Below are 23085 nucleotides of genomic sequence, written 5' to 3'. Positions count from 1 at the left end.
GAGCAGACGGTTGCGCGAAGCTAAATCAGGTGAGGCCAATGGCACCTGTAACGGGGAACAGGAGTTCTCAATGAGGTAGCAGGGGAGGCCTAGATTGTGTCGAAAATGACTTGCCGGAATGATGGCCTTTGGTGGAGGAGGCGGGCTGAGGCACAGGAGGCCGGGCTAAGGTACTTAATGCCGCCCCACGGGGGGCGGTGCTCCCGGGGCTCGAACGGGGGCGGTCCCCGGCTCCGGGACACTCAGTTCCGGACACTCTCCCCGGAGCCAACGTCGCAGCTGGAGCCTAGCGCTACGACAGTGCCCGGGGACAGCAGCATGCAGCCTCCGCCGAGAAAAGTAAGTCGTGGGGCGGCTAGGGGGAGGAGGCGCACCGAGAGCCAGAGTTTCAGGGAGAGAGGTGAAGGGGTGCTGCTGTCTCCTACCTCTCAGCCTAGAAATACTCGAAGAGAGGTGCTTCAGGTGTAGAGCAGTCCCAGTGCCCAGGCATCGTGAGGCAGAGGTAACAGACAAGGGGCCTTTCCCCAGCTCCGGAGTAAAGGCAGAGATGTCCCGGGAGAGAGAGAGCTGTCACAGAGAGAAGGGACCGCCTTCGTGGAGAGCAGGACCGGGGTACACCGCTTTGGAGCACTAGTGTTTAGTATTCCGTGGGCGAAAGTGGACAATCTCTGTAGCTTTACACATCTAAAGAAAGACTGGTGCCGACGACAACTGAAAGAGAGAGCTGGCCCGAAAGAGGGGGTGGGAGTGAGCTAGAGAAGGATGAAGAGAGACAGACATACGGGGGCCTGTGAGACAGATTCTGGAAGTGGACTAACACAGAGACGCTCTGAAATATACCCACTCCCGGAAATAAACAAGTACGCTTTCTTAAAGTTGCAAATCCATCCCAAGAGACTGATGGGTGCAGCCCCAATTTGGACATTGGGATATGCGAGACACATTTTGCGCATTAAAGGCAGCCAGCGAGAGACGCCTGCTCCTACCTGGGCTGACTCCTGCGCCGAAGACCTCCGTGTTAACAACATAAAATAGCGCCTCTCTTTCCATAGACACAAGGGAGCCCACCTGCATAGGCTGCTGGAAGAGTCAGCTACATATGAGCACCTGTCACATAGTACAGTGGTAGGTACAGGGGGGCTGTCATTTTATTTCTACTCATTACAAACTAAGCAAGTGTTCCCTTACTGAAGTAAGCACACACAAAGGAACAGACTTGTTCCCTGCTTAAGAAGAAAATCGAGACTCTGACTGCTGTACACAATAGAACAATGTTCAATTCAAATAAGAAGTTGACAGCGCAGGGAAGGTCAGGAGGTACCACTTGATTTCACTAACAGGGAAATGTGTAGTAGCTTAAAGATTTTGGACTATGGTGGTAATTAGAAGGAAGCCTTAGCTTCTAAGATAGTTCAATGTAATGTAATGTTCTGCCCGTTTCTTTAATGGATTCGAAAGGCACACGCCTACTCGACCAGATTCCCAGGATATAGGCCCGCCACCACCGTGTACCCTCCATCTTACATGTGGTTGGTGTCCAGTCCATCTCTGCAGCATTCCATCTATACCTATGTGTTTTTTTCTAAAATGTAAAAAAAAAAATCCCAGGTATTTCTTGGATAGGGTCCATGGTTCTGTGTTAGTACGAATGGGCAGTGTTGGGAAGGAGAATCTGCTGACTGGCTAGAGGACAGAATGGGCAGGAGATTGAACAACCCTCCACTGTTCAATGAGCCCTTTCTTTCAGCCTTGCATTTGTATCAGAGGTGGACAGAGACCTTTTTTGCCACTTTTGAGAAGGTCCACGGAAAACTTTGTATAGTTTGCACCAGTTATTCTCCGGGACATCCGTATGAAAATTGTGTCCCTTGCAACAGCTGAGGTCACGTATAGGGTCGTATAAGACAAAAATATAATTGTTTGGAAGATACGCTTGCTAAAAAAAAAAGTAAGAGCCCCATTGGCATATCCCTTGTAATTCCATTGGAGCCGGTAGCAGGCGTTGCTGGCCCACTGACATTGTGAGATCCGAAGTAACTCTACAAGGGTGGTATCTTTCGCCCGAATGCTGATTTTCGAGTGAAAATCCGGTGGCAAATGAGGACTGACCATGAGAAGTTGCACCGAAGTAACATAATCCCCAGAAATTGCTCACCTCTAAGAAGGCCTTCAGAGTTCCTCGCATAACGAGGAAGAAGTCTGCCCCCGCGCCCAATGCTGCAGGTGCCCCTGGTGTCTGTAACGCTTGGGGGTTGGGGAGAGTCACCGGGTCCAACGCCGGGGGACTTCAGAGTGAGGTCTTTAGTAGTGTGCGCCTTTGTAATGCGCTGTGTAGGGGAATACTTTGATAAACGCAAACCTACAGAGAAAACTTCTGCCTTCATTTTGCAGCATGGAATTCTGACACAAATTTGTAGGCAGCGAGAGTCGCATCTATGGGTCGCAGTGGCTTGACTTAGCTCCCTATACAGAGATAAAACTTTGCATGGGTAAAGCAAAGGTTCGCAACCTTTTGAAGGGCAAAAGTCAGTAACTTTACAACTTTGTGGGCAGGGAAACATCTTCCTACGCTCTGAAGGCCTTTACCCTGTACTTACTATCTTTCACATCAAACATCCTTACACACCCCTCCTACTGTTGCAGATTTGAAGTTTTTCTTGCACCCTGGGGCAGTGGCATTTCGTTCTAAATGACAAGACATGAGGGGTCATCCAAATCAGCCTCATGGTGGTGCGTTTCTAGGGCTGGAAGACTGCCACCCCTACCGCCATTACTAAACGTCTGAGGGAGACATCCGAAGGGAAGCTTCTTGTGATGCGCCGGATAGCACCCGCCTCTCTTCTGCGCCTCAGGAGTGTGAGATTTCACTCCTAGGCACCAAGTCAACTTGAAATAAAGACAGTGGCTAAAAATTGCTGGGAGCTGTGGGATACACACGGGACCCTTCAGCATTAAGCTGCGCAGGCCATTTGTACAACTTCTCATGACATGAAACAATTGTAGAAAAACATTTTTATAGTTGTTTCATCTTCTTTTTGTACTTTTCCCAACAATGCAGACCGTTTTGTGGTCATAAGTCCTAGTTCAGAGAATCGGAATTTGAGTCACTTTCTGACCATAAATCACACGTAGGGCCCTGGAAAGAAAGCGTTACAGCAGATTTGTCACTGTCCTAAGTTCATGGTCGGGGCTGGGTACATGGGTGTGCCCAGTGAGCGGGCACTGTGGGCAGTGAGAATGTGTTGAAGAATGACAACACACTTCCAGAATGTATCGTACTCTCTTAAACATGCACTACTTTTAAGGTATGGGCTATATGTAGAGCTTCCTGCCTCCTGGGTTGGCATATGCAACTCAGTATTACTACTCAGTAATCTTCGTTCAAGGTGTTTGTCACCTCCTCCCTGTTCATTGCCCAAGGACGGTGACGAGTAATACACGAGGGGGCAGTAGTCTGATTACTTCTCAGTAATATTCATTACTCCAAGTGTTTCTCACCTCTGTCCTGTTAAATTAAGGACTGTGACAAGAAAGACACATGAGGAGGCAATAGACTGATTACTTGTCAGTAATCTCCGTTACTCCAAGCTTCCTTATTCAGGTCCTTTTCATTCTGTAAGGGCTCAGACAAGGAAGACGATGAGGATGAAGTAGGTTGACCAGATCTTGAATCCTCAAAAACTGGACATTATGCAAAAAATAAAAGAAGGACTAAGAGCGGCACAGAATGATAGTCCTTATCAACCTAAAATCACAAAAGAGGCACTAAGAAAATAAGAAAATGAATTTTTTTAAAAACCCATTAAGTTACATTTTAATTAAATTGCTTTCTTATAATAGCTGCTAACTAGCCCTGCTATGTATCACAGAAAAGAACATGCCTCCCTCTACTCTCTCCAAAAAACAGTTCACGAACCAAATTTGTCTATAGCTACCGGGACAGCTGGCGAAAACCCGGGACGGTCCCGACACATCCGGGACGCCTGGTCACTCTAGGGTGAATGTGTGGACTTGGAAAGCGCATGACGTAGAAACAATCAGATTTCAAGGGGCTGCAGGTGGACTTTGTCCGTCTGAGAGAAGTGGAGAGCGCTGGAAACACCTGTCCAGAGTGCAGGTGGATAAAGACGCCTTGAGCAGGGGAAGAAGGGTGTTGAGGCAGACATCTGTCCTTTTTAGGAGAGATACTGAAAGAGACGGGACCCACGCTGGGGACAGCATGACGAGGCACACGATGTAGACACATGTGCGGAATGAAGGTTGGAACAGCTGTGTCCTGGTACGGGGGTAAAGGATTGACATGTGTAACGCATGGGGTACACGATGTATTCATGGGTACACGCCCAACCGAAAAAAAGCGAAAACAGGCGGCTTCGAACGAGGGTGGCAAGCGGCAGACACCAAACATACATTGTACAAAAATACATGAAGGTGCACCGGAAGCAAATACGTTTTCCTCGGTTCGGGATGACGTTGAAGGAAACAGAGACATCTTCCCCTCTTAGGGTGAATTAACATGAAACAGACATTTCTCCAAGGCATACGATAATATAACATGAAACAGACACTTGTCCAATGCATAGGGCGAAGTAAAATGAAACCAGACACTTATCCCAGGCATTTAGTGAGGTAACATGAATCAGAGAGACATCTCTGTCAAGTGTGGGATAAAGTAACATGGAACATATAGACGCCACTCTTGGGCACAGGTGAAGTAACATGAAACAGACACCTGTCCCAGCAATAGGTTGAGGTGTATCAGAAAGCAGACGGACAGCTCCAGGCATAGAATGAAGAAACTTTAAGCAGACATCTCTCACAGTCAAATGAGAAATGAACATGAAACAAACACTTCCTCCTGGCATAGGATGAAGTAATATGAAACAGGCATCTCTCCCAGACATGGATGCAAGAACATGAAACAGTCAAACACCTCTTCCAGGCACAGGATGAGTTAACATAAAACAGACATCTCTCCCAGACAGTGGAGGAAATAACATTAATTAACATAAAACAAACACCTCTGCCAGAAACAGGACGAGGTAACATACGGATACCTTCAGACATTGGATGAAATAACATGAAGCAGACATCTCCCCAAGGCACAGGATGGAGGAACATGCAACAGACAAATACCTCTCTCAGGAGTAGAACGAAGTAACACGAAGCACCCCCCTCAGGCATAGGAAGTAATATGAAACTGTCGGACACCTCCTTCGTGCACAGAATGAAGTAATATGAAAAAGACAGGCATCTCTCCCAGTCCCAGGCCCAGTCCCAGGCATAGATAGAAATATCATGAAAGCCATATACCTCACTCCGAACTAGGGAGAATTAGGATGAAATACAAGACAGACACACCAGACAGACGAAGAAGGAAATAGGGAAGCCACCCCAGGATCAGGAAGATGTAGAACTGTCAACAGTTCCTGGAAAAGGGGGTGTATCAGTGACGGACAGACACCCGCCATTGAGAGACTGAGCCTAGGGGAGGTGGCCAAAGGCCCTGCTGGAGGCCCCTGCCCGCCCCCAAACCACCCCGTGGATCATACATCGCCTGTCCTTTGTGCTGAGTGCTGCAGGGTTGTTCATTTCCCGTGCCTGCACCGTAAACAAGACCTTTGCATATCTGATTTACATGCTGGCCAATTTTAGCCCAGCGGCTTTTACCTTTATAGACCTCCAGAGCCGTCGGGATGCAGCAGAACCTCGTGTACCAGTCAGCGCTGAAGGACGTGTCCGCCACAGAGCCAGGCGCGGAGCCGGCCTTCGGCTGGGGGAGGTGGGCCCTATCCTCGGAGATCCCCGGGCTGCATACTCCAGGCCGCTCACCTGTGGCCAAGGGCAGTGCAGTGTCCAGTCTGAGACTGGATCCAGGGTGACCAGGCGTCCCTGATTTGCCGTGACAGTCCTTGTTTTTCACCAGCTGTCCCGACAGATTTCGGGAAATTTAGCTCATGTTCCGGTTTTCAGAGAGGGTCGACTTAAAATGGTGGGAGGTGCCTTTTTATGTTTTCCACAGCAAGGATAGTTAGCAGCTGTTATAAGAAAGCAATTTAAATAACAGGCATGGTGCTGGCTTTAAAAATTGCTTTTAATTTATATTCTTTGTGCCTCTGCTGTAATTCTATGCCGATTAGCGCTGATATTCTGCGCGCTCAGTTCGAGTAAAATTGTAGCCCTTTTTCTATTTTTTTATGACATGTCCCGGTTTCTCACTGTAAAATTCTGGTCACCCTAACCGGGTCCTATCATGATTGTGCCATTCAAACAGCCTGGCGGGTTGTGCGCCTGTTGCCGAACCTAGAAGTTTGAGTCAAATCACCGAAGGCCAACTCAACTCTTCGTCCTGCGGACGACGAAAAAATAAGTGCCATCGAGCTGAGAACCTGTTGTTTTAGCACCATTATGCTTCAGGCAGTGCTTACTTTGTAAATAAAAACGTGCTGGTGACCAAAGCCCTCCTCTTAAATACGGGGCGGCTGCAATTTAAAGTGCGAACATAGAAAACTGAGGCAGCATAATCCTGAAGCCATCTCGGGCCTCTGTAATCCTTTTAAGGCCACTCCCTGCGCCTTTGGCCAACTCTTGCAGCTTTCTGCTTTCTCCCATTGTGACGCTTTTTCGTTTTTCTCCTCCTCCGTCTTTCCCATATATGTCGTTTGCTCGCAGTAAATGCTTGAGACAGAAAAATAAGTGCCGGCCCTCAAAAACCAGTGCCGGTGCTCAGCACCGGAAACAACAAGCACAAGTTAAGCACTGGCTTCAGGAGAGTGGTGTGCGCCCCACACGCGATGTTGCAGTGTTTCATGGGTTAAATGAACATCACTCCTTCCTAACAAACTTCTAGGAAACCAGGCAAAGCAGCCGCTTCCTGCAGTCCGAGCTCCATAGGGCCGAGTCCACTGATGACATATGGGCAGTATCCTATAGCAGCATTTTGCGAATCTTATATCGGCAGTTATGAAGTACTGAACATTTCTGGGTTGTAACTTTAAATCATACCTCACTCTATGGAATATTAAGGGTTGTGCAGTACGTATTTGTAAATCCAACTCTGAAGCAGGGACGTGAAGGTACAGGCACGGATGACAAGCTTGTCTATAGAAGGTGAAATTTATGGAAAGAAAGTGAATCGCAGAATTGTCACATACTGTGGGGGCATAGCTCGCAGCTACTATCCGTTTGTCCTCGTTATGAGCCTTTGGCTGGTGCCGAGATGGGTTAATAGTCAGGCAATAAATAGCTGTTAACGCCCTCCACTGAGGGGTCTTACTCTTAACTACTCTGGTATGCCCACCAGTTGATGTAATACTTGTAAGCAGAAATATCTTGAAACTATGTGCAGGCATCTCTTAAAGCCCCCATCTGAGGGTTATTACACTTAACTATTCACATGTGCCTCGAAGTGGTGTGATGATCTGGGTGACACTTTCTACCCGAGATTGCTTGCAATGACACTTTGCTTTGCTGTGGACGTTATTATATTTCAGTGCTGGACCAGGCACTCTGTAGAACGCTGTGAGTTTTTACTCCTGTGAAACCAACCATACAAAATACATGACTTACTGTTTACCTGTGAGGAACGACTCCAGAATATTATGATCTGCAGATTGGGGAAAAGGGGTGGTTGCTACTTTGAACTCTACTAGATGAAGCAAACAAGACTTTCTCTATGGAAGGGTGCTCCCACAGGAGAAGGCCATCCTTCATGTATGGGTTTCCCTGTGTAACAACGCCACTTGTAGGGTTTGTTGATGCACTGATGAACATTCTAGACACCTCAAGTCTTTAAGTTCTACTGAGCTTTGGTCAGATCCAAGAAGGTTTGTCACTGGCTCACTTTCCAACATGGTCCATTCCTGAAGCCTCACGTCACTAGTTACCTCCTTATCCCCTTATTGCTTAAGATTCGCCACACTCAATAATCAATCCATGTTCCACCTGATCCCGTCTTCCAGTTGTTCTAAAATGTTTACCCACCCTTGTTATATGTTAAGGTGAAGATGCATGAACTGCTAGATCTTGGCCTCCAATCTGGCCAAAAGGCTGGTCATGGTGTTAATTGACTATTGATCAAAATGGCATCAGGTGAGGCTTGCGTACGGGCACAACCAGGTAAATATCTTTTTACACTGGTATACAGGCAGCCACCGCTCTACCCACAATTTTAGGTTCTGCATGTTCTCACAAACCTGGCTCTATTTTACTCAGTTCTTGCTGTAACATCACTCATAGGCCTCTGGCTAATCCTGCATCCTTTCTAATTTGTTGTTATAATTCAACTATGCAGCATCCAACCTCTTTTCAGTTTAGTACAAGGTTGCATGCAATGTTAACTATCACTGAACAAATACATTTAACACTTGACATTCACACATGTACTCATTAATGCTCATTTTGAGCACTATTTCGCCAGGCAATTGGTACACTCAACAAAGATGTTTGCCTAGAGACTACACATTGCTCCCCACCAGTGAATAATAGATGTTTGTGCTACCCTTGAACAAAACTGAATGCCATTGTGCTTAAGTAACTTCTCAGGCATGTCTTCTCCTCAAGCATATCCTCCAAAACCTGAAATTAAGCTGTCTAGTTCAGCTTTAGGGACACTGGCTGTGACACCAGGCGAACCGTTGGTTGTCCGAGATGGTGCATCATGAGCTCCAGCTTGATGTGGATCCTACTAGTGAAGTGCATTGTGACCACTAGATGGGCTTGGAGAAGGGGCTGGGAATAGGCCAGGGGCTGGAAGATTCTGGTAATCCAGGGAGGAAATTGCAGTAATCCAAATCTTCAGGTGAGTAATGTCCATACAGACTCAAGTACTAAAGTATGTGCAGGATGAAATGGTGTCGAGGCCATTGTTACTGGTGGTGTTGAGCAATATATGAATTTGCACATACTTTATAATAGTGTATTGGAGTTTTGCAGAAATGTGAACCTAATCCAGTAGATGGGTTACTAGTGAATTATCAGTCAGCAGGTTTGTAAATCATGAATGTAGTGTACAATGAGAGAGAGAGGGCTACGTTGTGGTGTAAAGGGTCACCTGCTACATAGCATCTAAAGTTAGGGTTTGTTTACACACTTTGAGGAGCCACTTCATGATGAGGGGCTGCGCTCGACGTGTGGACTGTTATTGAAAATAATTTGGGAATTAAACTGTACATACCAGCCTAAGTTCCTTCCCTAGCAGCCTCAACAGCAATCCACAGAACACCATGCCCAAATCTGGATCTTAAACTGTATTAATCCCTTCATCTAACATTCTGTAGGAAAATACAGATCTCGGGCACCAGTCCCTCTTCCTGAAACCCTCACAAGTCCTAATGTGCCCTTCAGTGACCCTCCTTTGCACCATACTGTCCCCCCTGAGCCCCTCATTGGCCTTTGTGTGCCCCTTCACACTCTCATCACCACACTGTAGCTTCTGCTATGCTGTCACTGACCTGCCTCTGCACTACAATGATGGCATCATTTACAAGCTCCTTGTGCCGCTGCTTCATTTTTTTTTACACATCGGTGGAACTAGCAGTGCACTACACTGCTCCATATTTAGAAACTGATGTATTGGGCCCAATGCGTCAGTTTGTAAAGCCCTGTATCACATTATACCCATGCCAGGTATAATGTATGCAGGGTAGGCGTTCCCAGTGAAAAAGCCAAGTAGAATTGACGCAGTTAAATTTACAGCATCTCACTGCATCACTCTACAACTTCACTGCGTCAGAATATTACCGGCTGCTCAGACTAGGCATACAATTGACACAGGGCTTTTTCCAAAGGAACTCTCCTGCATTGCTGGAGTTGTGCTAGTTTAACAACGCAACTCCAGAAATGCGTCACTTTAGCGCAAACAGATGCATCAGAATTTCTGGCGCATCTGTGAAAATGTGCACCATGGAGCTATGTATTGTAAATACAGCACATCTGTGGCGTCCTTAGGGGATGTGAGTCAGGCGGAGGAAATCTGACACAACGATGACAATGCATCAGTTTCATGTAAATGAGGCCCTGACTGTCCTGTACCCCTCACCTTCCAGCATACCCCACTGACCTGTTGGTGCTTTTTACTGACCCTCTTGGGCCATCACTGACCATCTTGTGTGTCTAACAGCCTTTCTTCACCCTCTGGAGTGACCCATATGGCTCTCTAGAAACTCATTTACTCTCTCTTTGTCTGAGCTGGTCCAACTTTGGACCCATAATTGCCCCTGAATCCTTCTCGTTTTTGGCTGTCACCTCATTTCCACTGTTGCCTTTCTGGAGGCCGCACTGCCCCTCTTGTAAACCCAGTGCTCCTTCGGTGCTTCTGCAGTACTTTCCATACCACTGCTGCTGCTTTGGCTGTCTTCATCTCCCAGTTTTGAGTGACTGATACTAGATTTTCTCTCTCTCTGCAGGTAAAGGCCACACAAGAGGTGAAGCTGCGCTTCACGGAGCAACTGTCAAGCCTCCAGAACAAGCAGCAACAGGAGACCGAGCTCTTGGAGGACATCAGGTGAGGAAGGATGGAGCAGCTTCTGAGGAGGCAGGAGAATAATGAGAACTGTCCCCCTAAGGAACAGAACCTCAGATAACCTAGACCTGTGAGGAAGACAGGAGAGGACCTGGAACTCTGTAAAGGAGTATAGAGGAAACCTGGGGACCTGTGGGGTGGTTATGGAGGAAAATAATATGGGTTTGTGTGGTAGTTGATGGAAGGAAGCTTGAGGAAAACATTGTAACATATGGAGATGTGATAGGGAATCTCCATGAAGACAGGAAACTAGGAAAGAACTTGGCCCAAATTGAAGGAATACTGGGCACATATTGAAGGAATAGAGACAGGTGCCCCTTTGTAGAAGTGTAAATGAGAACCTAGAACCCTGCAGAGAAAGAGAATGGTGGGGAAGCAAGCACCCAAAGAGGGCATATAGGGAGGGATCGCATTTCCATTGAGAAAGAATAGTTGAAAGTAGGAACCTTCAGAAGGACGTGAGCCCGGTTAAAGAACTGGCGTGAACTTAAGCACTTGCACAAATGTTCTTTAAGGAAAACCTGGGACCTGTGGATGGAGCTTACTGGGAAATGTGTACTCTTGTTGAAATGTGATGGGAGCTTCGACCTCTTTAGAGAACAGCAAGAATACCTGATGCTCCAGTTGTATGTTTGTTTTCTCTTTGGTGCCAGCAGGACTATCCGAGCCAGGTGCCCACTCTGCTCTTCAAAGTGGGTTCAGCATCCTGGGGTTCAAATTAATCTCTCCTATAGTTGAAATTCCCTGTATATGCATCTTGTTGTTTCTCTGGTGAAAAATGGGGTTCCACTGTCCTTCCATCTCTCTCCACTACCCATCTTGCAGACCCCCACCAGTTGTCCATCAATATTTCTGTGGAACAATCATACTTATTTTTGCACATCAGCGGCATCTTCCATTACTCATACAGTCAGGAGCCTCGGCCATGGACTCCTTCCACAATAAAAAAAAGCTCTGCTTACAAGAAGTAAATCCTCCCACAATTTTCACAAAGTTTCACATAATTCAGCTGTGTCAGTGTCATTTAGCCTATTGTGCTCAGTAGTCTTTTAGACCTTGATCGAAAGTCTTTTAGGGTAACTCCTCCCAGACAGATTCGCGGATTCACTTGATAGCCAAAAGCTTGCCTGGGATTGCCAGCCTCTAGCCAGGCCTCGACTGCAGAAACCGTGTCTACTTGGGGAGGCAACCCAGTTGCCTTCTACAAAGTCTTGCCATCTGGTGTCCCAGATCCTGCTGAGTAAGAAGCTGTATTTTTTTTATTACTTGGATATCTTCAATTTGGAATATCTGATTGTCTCTTTTGTTACTAGACTTTTGCCACTTTGTGTTCTTGAAATCCATTGCTGTTCTTGTAGGCGGGGTGGGTGGGTGGGCGAACTGGACAAAGAGTTATCCGCCTGGACTGGTCCAGGAACTACTGCACGCTGCTGCCGGAGAGCAGGAGACCCCTTTATTACCTACCCCCGGTGCGGGTGGATTGGCCCATTCAAACACAGCTGGCCAATCGGGGCCCTACCTTTTGGCACTTCACTTGGACCCCACTCCTCTCACATCCGGCAGCACATTTAGGCAGGACTCTTTCCCGTGCTTCCTCTTCCTCGTAGCTCCCTCCAGCTTTCAGGACCACTCTGTGATCGGGGGCCTCTACCACCTTCGGTCCACAGGCCGCTTCACGTGCCGGCTTCCGCATTCGCCAGAACTCGAAGATAGATGTACATACAGAAGAGCACTGTGGGAGCACGGTACACCCCAGACACTTGGGACTCGTCAGTAAACGGACGGTCGGTGCGAGAAGGAAGCAGAGAAGGGATTGCCCGTCTCTGGCCACAAAAGCAACACGACAGTCAGTGCTTAATTTGAGCCCATGGTTCCAGTGCTCAGCACCGGCTCTTAACTGTCAATACCCGGCGCTTCCAGCGCTTCTGACAGTCTGCTGCATGGAGGCACCGTTTGATTGTCCAATTTCGGGATGAGCACATTCACAGCTGTTTATTGATTCAGTATGCATTGAAAATAACTAGTACCCGCCGCCCATGCGCTAGGATAGCTTCAGGGACCTGTAATAGTCGTAATTGTCACTCTTCTAGAGTGCCCGGTTGAGTTGTGTTGGTACTGCCATTGGCAGCGCTGGCAGGGGTAATGATTTGTGCACGCTGCAGTGGTCTTCTGAGGAGGGCCCTGATGACAATGATGAAACAGCCGCATGGGGCGAGGTGCAGTAGGCCTGTCTGCATGGTGCGTTACAGTGACGTGTTTCACAGATCAAAGGAACATGTGAGAACACGGAGCTGATAAGTGGCAGTGTTATCTCCTGCAGCCCGCGCAAACTGACTGCATCCTGGAGGTTACTGTACCACGTTACTGTACCACCTGTACTGCATGTCAGTGGTTGGGCGGTAATGCCATTTAGGTTTGTTTAGAAGTTAAACCACCTATGTGAAGCCAACGGTTTAAGATCTGTTTGTCATGTCACCCCGCAAATGCAAATACAAGTGTCACCTCGGAGGAGACGACCACGCTAGAGGCCAGTAACATCTGACCATCAGCTGGAGGTGGCGCCTGGAGGAGGCCTAAGAAGCTGCTGGTGACAGAGCCTGGCCGGCCCCGCGGCCCCCGGGTGTACTTACAGCTACGATGGTACATATACGGATCCCGAAGCGCAGTGCAGGGACCTCTAGGATAAGGGCCTCATTAGAGAGGGTAAATAAAGTTCACTTTGGTGCAGGTGCCAAGCCCATGGATTTGTCCGTTGGGCCTAAATCCGCCCACAAGATGAAACGACCCTCTCTCTCCGACGGATATCGGCTCTCTCAAGGCATTGGGGAATGCTTTCACCCAATAGAATCTTCTAATCGTTTCTGCTCCTCGTTTGCCTATGACTTTCATCGATATTTCCCAATTTTAAACCACTGTAAGCGACGGGAGTAGACACCTCTTATTTAAATGCGCCGGTGAGGAGCCAAAGGGCCTCGGTCTGGGGCCTGGCGTTTTAAGACCGGCCCATCCTAGGGCTCTGCCGTAGTCACCCTATATTCCTCAGGCAGCCTCGAGCCCTCCACTGTTAAATGGCTCATTAAAAAAAAAAACAGTCGAGATGGAGAAGGTAGGCCTCAGCCTGCCTCAGCCACTGCAGTAAGGAGTATACGTCCCAGTCAGAGGTATGAGCGGGACAGCAGAGCTACCTCTCAAGCTTCAGACCTAACAGAGTACTTATTTAACCCCAGTTTCACCCTCCACTTACAAAACGCCTTGGATCGAAACATGAATCTTGAACATACTTCTAGTTTCTGGGTGGAATTCATGGGGTGCAACAAGGCACCCCACGCTCAATTTGCGCTGGCGTTTCCTGTTTTTAAAGTAAACGTGATTAGTGCTTAAAGAAACAAATACGTTCACTGGCTATTCCCTCAGAGTCATGAATGAAATGTTAACACAGCGCTGCAGCAGCATAACAAGTATGTGTCCTTGAGACGATTGTTGCTGCAGACTAGCGGGGTGGAGTTTGGATGAATGGGTGGGTTTGGAACGACTGAAGGGTGGTTTCAAGAGAAGCGTGTTGTAACGATGGCGGGATCGGATGTTTTCAGGCTCCTGCAATTCCAGGTCAGAGGTGCTGGCAGAAGTCCTCGTGCAAATATTTGGCGGATAGTCTCACTTCAGTGTAGAAGGAAATGGAACTGAGTGAACCTCAGTCCTACAGGAATGAGCATGTGGGTGTTATGTGTTTATGGTGGCAGGGCGGGCTTGGCAGACAGTACCGGGGACCAGTCTCACATTCTGACAGCAGAGCTCTGGGGTTTGCACACAGCTGGGCAAGATTCCCTGGGTGGGTAGTTTTTAGGTTGTTACGCACTGTAACCTCACTTGACTCCACGCGGATTCTGTGCTTCTACCTGGAGGCCTCTGGAATATTAGTACTCTGCACCCTAAAGTCCAACCACACACGTGCCAGCCTTTCATTCTAAAAGCGTCTGTACCATTGACACTGCCTGGTAGATGAGACGAGAACTTAGACACGTTGAGCATCCGATCCTTGGCCTCGCTGCTGAGACTGATAACTCGTATCAAGTGTGAAGACGATGTTTATGTTTAGTTGGTACAAACGCGCTTGCAACTTTGTCAAAAACAGCAAACCATGTTATCCAGGGTATGGAAGAGGCCTGCAGATGTAAATTATTACAGCGAACGACCAGGCAGAGAAAGGTTCTGGGCCCCGTGCCGAACTGTTGCACAATTCAGTTTCCCCATCCGTTCGGCATAGCACGGGCTGCCAAATCGAGCTCTCCCATTCTTGTGTTTTTTGTAAAGCAGCCCAACCAGCAGGAGCAGTTTCTAAGATACTTCTGAATTAAAGGAAACTGGCACAAGATCGCAAGGAATGCACGTGCAAGTAGATTCAGGCTGTCAAACCTAAAAAGCCCATGAACGGCCTTGGCGCTGGGTACATCCTTGGTGTGTTGATGCCAGTGTGTCACCAGCAGAGGTTCCGTCTTCCAAGCTTCAGGGCAGAGAAGCGTGCTTACTGGTGTATGTGTGTCCTCCACCTGCACCATCCTCGGGTGGTGGTGGGGGGAGTTCGCTCTCTATTAAGATACCACAGCATATGGAGACGGGAGATGTCCTGTCAGCAGGGCTTTAAGTGGGATGAAAAAACTGGTGGGTCTTCCAAAGGGGTGTGGCCTGTATAATTAAGGGCGTGGCATAAAAACATGTAAGCTAAAATCTGGGTTTGGCATAATGTGCCGCCCAACTGGTATTTATAATAAAAACAACTGACATTACACCTAAAACAAGCCAGGACTATTGACTTTGTCAACTGTCAAATAAAATACTGAAAATGTGTCCGTTCTGAAAAGACGAGACTTTGAAAGAACAATAACCAGTATCTTTGAAATTACATCAAAAGCGACGCAGGGTGATAACTGCTGCCGATTTTAAGATTTATGTGTTTTTTTTCACCCTGAGGGTGAGGGTAAAAATAGAGAGCCCGGTAGAGACCCGACTCTGCACCTTCTCTTTAGAGCACCGGCAGGACCCGGTCGACTTAAAGCCCTGCCTGTCAGTTAAGGTGGAATAACGCGCCCGTGTTTCGAGCCCACGCCGTCAGGCTAAGGTCTGTACACAGAATGCAGGCATAAGCTTGACGACGTAAGGAAGGAAACATGAGGCCCCACTCCTGCAAAGAACATGGAGCTCCCTCTTCCCGACCCCCCCAATTACTCAGGAGCTTTCAGGTCAGGGTATTTGTGCTGAGGGGTCCCTGGGGAGCTAACTTCCCCTCCCACCTCCTCCTCCGCACTGGTGAGGCCCTTAGTTACGGCACTGGAAGCTGGGTGCGCTGACTGTTACTTCCAGGTTCAGCTGGGTTGGTTGTGCTGTGGCTAAGACCACCCTCCAGGTCATTATGGACACTATTTCTAGTCCAGTGCTTTTCTATGGTAGCCTAATGCATTCTGGGTGTTGTAGTCTGTTTTGCTTCCCTTGAACTAATTCTATTAATACTCCTCAAATCAATGAATAATATATACATTTCAGGATTGGAGACTGTCGATATTTACTGGGGTGAGTTGGTCATTGTCACCCTCTCTGTGGCCAGAGGAAACCTTACCCCTTGCCCTGCTCATCATGTGCTTTTCACCCTGCAGGTCTTTCAGCAAGCAGAGATCAGTCATTGAGAAGGAGTATGGACAGGTATGCTCACTATTTGTAGTCACGCTCTCATCGTGGTGGGGACCATACTGTAATAACACATTGTCTGGTGAGGTGTTCACTGCTGCCCATATATTGCAGTGTGCTAGGAGAAAGGATATTTTTCATGTGTTGAATATCTTCCACTTCTCGTGCCGTACACCAGTCCCCCACCATAAAAACAGCTCAGTTTCACACTCTTTTCAGCTCTTCTTCTGCAACTATGTACTTAAACTCCCCCTGAAACACCCCAAATATATCTCTCTCTCTCTATCTCTCTTTCTCTCTCTCTCTCAGAAAAAAAGAAAACTATTTCAGAAAATCTGCCAAACTATGGTCACTTTTGGTTGGGCATGTCTCCGTTCAGAGGTTCCATCTGAAAGACAGCGTAGGTTGGTTGTTATTGTGTTTGTTGTTGGAGAGGATGACTGCTGTTCTCTGATGCGTCACCAATTTCATGGGTTGATAAGGTAAACAGAGCTGTAGGTTGGCACACAATAGTGTCTCATGAGATGCAACACTTCAACAAAGCTGTAGGAATCTGGCTCTGTAAATACTATATCAAAATGAGATATAGTGTGCACAGAGTCCAGGGGTTCCACGGTGGCTAAAGTAGATGACACTAATGCTCTCTTTTGTGGTAGTGTGGTCGAGCAGTTAGGCTTATCAGAGGCTAGTGCAAAGCATTTTTTGTACACACACAAACAATAGAAGAAGCACACGCTCAGTGACAACTCCAGACCAAAAATACCTTTCCTTAATTTATTTTTTGAACCACAAGATTAAAGTTGCAGGTAAAGACTTCAATAGATCCGTATTCCACACATGTATGAACAGTACTTTGTTTGAAATCAATAAGTTAAACAGTTCTTGAAATATTGGCAATAATCAGTTTTAAAACTGGACACTGCAATTTTCAGAAACAGTTCCTGGGGGAAAGAAAAGTTAGATTGTTTTACAGGTAAGTACAACACTTACAGTTTCAATCTCCGGGGGTTAGGAAGTCCACAGGTTGGGGTTCAAGTTAACCCCAAATACCCACCACCAGCAACACGGGCCAGCCAGGTGCAGAGGTCAAAGTGTAGGCAAAATTAACATGGGCTCCTATGGAGACTGGGGTCACTCGGTTTCAGATCTACAGGCAGGTAAGTACCCGCGACTTCGGAGGGCAGACCTGGGGGGTTTAGAAGAGCACTGGGGAGGTGGTGGGGGTGCACAAGTAGGCATCAAACATACACTCTCAGCGACACTGGGGCGGCCGGATGCAGGGTGCAAACAAGATGTCGGGTCTCCAATGATTCTCTATGAGGGACCCCGGGGGTCACTCAAAGGCTGCAGGCGAGGGCCATGGGGTCATCTCGGGCACACCATCAAGTGGATAGGGAGGAGGGCCACCTGCTGAATGTCATTGCACCGGGTGTCAGTTTTTCCAAGGCCTGGGGGCAGCGGGTACGGTGGTTCCTTTAGCAGTCTGGAGCTTTCACGGTCAGGGGGGTCCTCTAGCTGGAGTGCCCTGGGGCACTGTCATCCAGGACTTGAGCCTTTAAGGCTCACCGCCAGGCATTACAGTTCCTGTAGGAGTAGGTATGAAGCACCTGCACCCAGGACAGGCTTTGTTTCTGACCACAGAGTGCACAAAGGCTCTCAACCCATGTGGTCAGAAACTTGTCTTGTGTCTGGGGGCCTCCTGGTAGGTCGGCTCTCTTCCTACCCTGATGACCTTGAACCTTGAATTATACTTAAGCACAGATTACTCTAAATACATTTTTTTTATTTTTTTTACTTTAGCTGACATGTGGGAGTCTTTTACAGACACTTTGCATAAAAATGTTTTGGTTATGTTTCCCAACACCATGCAACATCTATATAAAAATTTCCTGTTAGAGCAAAACAGGACCTCAGTTATGAGAAATTCAAATGGACCACAGAAATTATTTGCAATTATATGGGTGAGCTGCTGTTATATTACAATGTTAAACACACTCATCACTATATGCCTGAATATTCGATGAAAGCACATTTAGAATTTGAACGAGTGTGCACGTGCAGTGTCAGTGAACTCTCCAAAGAGGGCAAGAAAAAACTGGAAGAGGTTCCTAAATGTAAAGCTGTTCCAAAGTGGGCCCCCTAATATACGTTTGTCCCAGGGCCCCAAAATCCTTAAATTTTCCCTGGAGGGCCCTCATACAAAGAAAGTGCTTCCCCACTCAATGAACCCACTGGTTCTGTGGCAGGCTTGCCACAAAGCGGTTACTGATGGCAGAGGGGGTTGAGGCTCCACCGTCAGGAATAAGTTGTTCTCCCACATGTAAATGCGGCAAGGGAACTGAGAGATGGCTGGTCAGGAAATCCACTATTAGACTAGTTTACCAAAACTGCTGTTCTCTAAACTATGCCCAGGGCTTTTAGTGGGCCGGGGCCCTCCGGGTCTCAGACTCCTTAGTAAATAGAAACGGACATTGAAACTTGTCCATATCCTTAACTTTACTGGCAAACAACCCTGACAACAACGATCTCTCCCTTGCCTCACTTTTTTCTTCCTTTCATCACTACTCTTTTCTCGCCTTACTACCCCTGCCTCTTCCCCCTCCTTTTTTTCCATTTCCGTTTCCTTTTTCTCCGTTTTCTCTCTCCCTTGCCTCTTTCCTTCTTCCTATTTCTCGTTCCCTATCTTTCCATTTATTCTTTCTTTTTTATTCTCCCTTTCCTTTCTTGATTTCTTCAACCACCCCCACTACTTTCATCGCACCACGCTTCCTGCCTCTGTTATTCTTTTCGTTCTTTCGTTCTTTCTTTCGTTCTTTCCCTTCCCTCCACTTTCCCCACTTCACTTATTCTCACACTTGAATCTTTCCTTCCTACGGTGTCCTCTCCAATCTGTGCTAGGGCTTCATGTTTCTTCCTGTCCCCAGGCAGGAGTACTCGGCGTGTGTACAGTCTGTGCAGAGAGGAGGCAGTGCTCGGACAAAGTGTTCACCTTCTGATACAGTCACGCAGCCTGAGATGGCGAGACAAATTAGCGCAATCGAACCCCTTTCTAACTTCTCTCAGGACTGCGAGGGAATATAGAAGCAAATCCGCAAGCCACAAAGTCTTCACTCGTGGCCGAGAGATACCCACAGAACCTCACACATTCTGTGCCCTCAGATGCCACCCAATCACACATTGAGTGCACTGAAATTCCACTGAACCTCACACAACTTGTGTCGCCAGATGCTATAAAAACTCTAACATGCTGTACCATCATATTCTAAAGAAACTCACCCAGTCTGCTCTGTCATGTACTGCAGTACCATCTTGTTCCATTAGATGCTATAGAACCTCGCACATCCTGTGCATTCACATGCTGCAGAACCTTATTCACCCAGTGCCATCGGGTGCAGTACAACAGAACACATTGTGTGCTGTAAGATGCTATAAAACCATATTCGGCCTGTGCCATTATATGCAGGAGAACCTCATACATCATTTACGGTCAGGTGCTATAGAACTTTACACAATCTGCATTGGCAAATGCTTTGGAACCTCACACAACCTGAACTCGGAAGCACCTTGATTGTCACCTGATGCTTTATAACCGTATATATCCGGTGACATTAGATGCCATAGAGATACTCATGGAGTCTGGGCTGCCACATGCAGTACTGTATTATGTCATAAGATACTGTAGAACCTCACACATCCTGTGCGGGCAAATCCTATAGACCCCTGTCCATCCTGTGCTGTCAGATGCTATAGAAACGTGCACATCTTGTCCCTCTGGATGCTATTGAACTTCATCCATGCAGTGCCGTCAAATACTGTAGTATCATCTTATGCAGCCAGATGTTGTAGAACCATGCACATCCTGTGCTGCAGGATGCTTTAGAACTTCGTCCACCTCTGCTGAAATTATTCATTGTGCACCGTCAGATGCCGTGGAACCTCACATGACCTATGCCGTCTGACGATATAGAACTTCAGCTAACGCATGTCACAGATGATATAGAACCTCACGTATCCTATGTTGTCAGATGCTATATAATCTCATACCACTGTGCCATCAGATGCTATACAAACTGACCCTGCCTGTGCAGTTAGCAACTGCAATACCATCCTGTGCTGCCAGATGCTGTAGAACTGCGCACCTATGATGCACGATGCCATAGAAACAAATGCATCCTGTGCCATAAACTGCTACAGAACTCACACATCCTGTGCCACCAGAGAAGAAGACCTTCACTCATTTTTTGCGGTCAGATGGTGTGAAATTTCACACATCCTGTGATGTGAAATTCTCTAGACCATCACACATTCTTTGCCATCAGATGCTATGGAATCTTCAGCATTCTGTGCACCAGTTGTGATAGAACCTCAGTAAACCTGCTCCATCAAATCTGAACGACCCTTGCACATCCTGTGTCATCAAAAGCTTTAGATTCTCAGAGGCTCTTGGGACCTCACACATCCTGTGCTATATGCTACAGAGCTTCCTACGTCCTGCACTGTCGAATGAACTAGAACTTCAGATGTCCAGTGTCATCCGATGTTATAATAAAGTCAAATTCTCGCTTGCGCCGTCAAACACCCTTCCAAAACTTCCCACTTGCGCTCTCAAGTACCACCGTATTTCAGATTCTGTACCTTCAAATACAACCAAACATCACAACTCTGTTCCCTGAGCTACCACCATAATCACTACTCTACACCCACAGATCCCACTGACCCTCACCTATCCTGTGTTATAAGGTGTTATTGAACCTTACACACCTTCTGCCTCAGATGTCACACAACGACACACAACACCCGACCTATAATACGCCGTAATAACATCACCGCTCTTGTGCCTCTAATAAAACCAAATATCATACATCCTGGAACCTTAAGAAGGCACAGATCCCATTCTCCCGGATGCTCTGTCTTCCCTGGCCGCACTGAACCATTCCATTTTCGCCCACAAAATACGCCCTAATAGCTCACATCCTGGGCCCAGATGCCATAGAGGATTTTGCAAAGACCACAACAGACTGCAAAGCATTGAAGACATATTCCTGGACCTGAGGACCTGCAAAGGAAGGGGACCAAGTCCAAAAGTTGTGAAAGTGTACGGGGGGGCAGGAGCCCACTAAACCCCGGATGAAGGTGCAAAATGGCTGCCTCCGGATGGAAGAAGTTCAAGATTCTGCAACAACAAAAGGTGCTAGGAACTTCTCCTTCATGCAGAAGATGTCCCACGGAGTGCTGAAGGATGCAGAGTTGTTTCTTTGGCAAAAGACTGCAAGCAAACCTTGCTAGCTGCAAATGTCGCGTTTGAAGAAAAAGGGTGCTGCCCGGGCCCAGGAAGGACCAGAATGTCGCCACTTGGGAGAGGAGACAGAGGGGGCCCTCAGCAAAGTAGAGAGCTCATGCACAAGAAGGCAGCACCCGCAAAAGTCCTTGAACACGGGTTCAAGAAGACTGAGCATGGCGGTTGTCTCAACACTACAAAAGAGGGTCCCACGAAGCCAGAGGTCAACTCAGGGAGTTGCGCAATGGAGGATGGAGTGCTGGGGACCTGGGCTTGGCTGTGCACAAAGGATTCCTTGGAAATGTGCACAGAAGTCCTAGCAGCTGCAGTTCACGCAGTGCACAGGATTACTGTCAGGAGAGGGGAGGAAAGGACTTACCTCCTCGAAATATGGACAGTTGGACCACTGGACAGTCTGGGTCGCTTGGGCCCACCACGTGTGTTCCAGGGGCCACACTCGTCCAGATGAGATTGGTCCCAGAGTACCGGTGATGCTGAAGTTTGGTGCCTGCTAGAGCAGGGGGAAGATTCTGTCGACCCACAAGAGATTTCTTTGTGGCTTCCAGTGCAGGATGAAAGCAGGCAGCCCCCAAAGCATGCACCACCAGGAAACAGTTGAGAAAGCCGGCAGGATTAGGCGCTACAATGTCTCTGGTAGTCTTCTTGCTACTTTGTTGCAGTTTTGTAGGCGTCCTGGAGCAGTCAGCGATCGATGCTTGGCAGAAGTCGAATAGAGAGATGCAGTGGAACTCTGGTGAATTCTTGCAAATCGTTATCTGAGGAAAAGCCCACTGGAGAGACCCTAAATAGCCCTCAGAGAAGGATTGGCTACCTAGTCAGGTAAGCACCTATCAGGAGGGGCCTCTGATGTCACCTGCTGGCACTGGCCACTCAGAGGCCTCCAGAGTGCCCTCACACCTCTGGATTCAAGATGGCAGAGGTCTGGGACACACTGGAGGAGCTCTGGGAACCACCCCTGGAGTGGTGATGGACAGGGGAGTGGTCACTCACCTTTCCTTTGTCCAGTTTCGGGCCAGAGCACGGACTGGGGGTTCCCTGAACCGGTGTAGACTGGCTTATGCAAGGAGGGCACCATATGTGCCCTTCAAAGCCTTTCCAGAGGCTGGGGGAGACTATTCCTCCCCAGCCCTTAACACCTATTTCCAAAGGGACAGGGTGTAACACCCTCTCTCAGAGGAAATTCTTTGTTCTGCCTTCCTGGGACTGGGCTGCCCAGACCCAAGGAGGGCAGAACCCTGTCTGTGGGTTGTCAGCAGCGGTAGCTGCAGAGATAACCCCAGAGAGCTGGTTTGGCAGTACCCGGGGTCCATAGTGGAGCCCCGGGGATGCATGGGATTCGCACCCCAATATCAGATTTGGCATGGGGGGACAATTCCATGATCTTAGACATGGCCATATTCAGAGTTACCATTGTGAAGCTACATATAGGTATTGACCTATATTTAGTGCACGCGTGTAATGGTGTCCCCGCACTCACAAAGTCCGGGGAAATGGCCCTGAACTATGTGGGGGCACCTTTGCTAGTGCAAGGGTGTCCTCACACTTAGTAACTTTGCACCTAACCTTCAGCAAGTGAAGGTTAGAC

General features: G+C 47.8%; 1 protein-coding gene across 2 annotated transcripts in view; it reads left to right on the top strand.

The window, feature by feature from the left end:
• The first annotated feature begins 217 nt into the window (after positions 1–217).
• FCHSD1 (FCH and double SH3 domains 1) overlaps positions 218–23085 on the top strand; it is a 310185-nt gene continuing 287317 nt past the window's right edge. Inside the window, exons 1-3 of one of the 2 annotated variants that reach the window (XM_069199479.1) lie at positions 218–339; positions 10407–10504; positions 16171–16216. In XM_069199479.1, coding sequence (XP_069055580.1) covers positions 319–339; positions 10407–10504; positions 16171–16216 — 165 coding nt within the window. In that variant the 5' untranslated portion in view covers positions 218–318. The remainder of the gene's footprint in view (positions 340–10406; positions 10505–16170; positions 16217–23085) is intronic. The other variant, XM_069199478.1, reaches the window with a different exon arrangement.

The sequence above is a fragment of the Pleurodeles waltl genome, chromosome 7 (assembly GCF_031143425.1).
Source record: "Pleurodeles waltl isolate 20211129_DDA chromosome 7, aPleWal1.hap1.20221129, whole genome shotgun sequence".
NCBI classification, from domain to species: Eukaryota; Metazoa; Chordata; class Amphibia; order Caudata; family Salamandridae; genus Pleurodeles; species Pleurodeles waltl.
The sequence above is the reverse complement of the archived record's forward strand: the minus strand, read 5'-3'. Positions and strand labels throughout refer to the sequence as shown.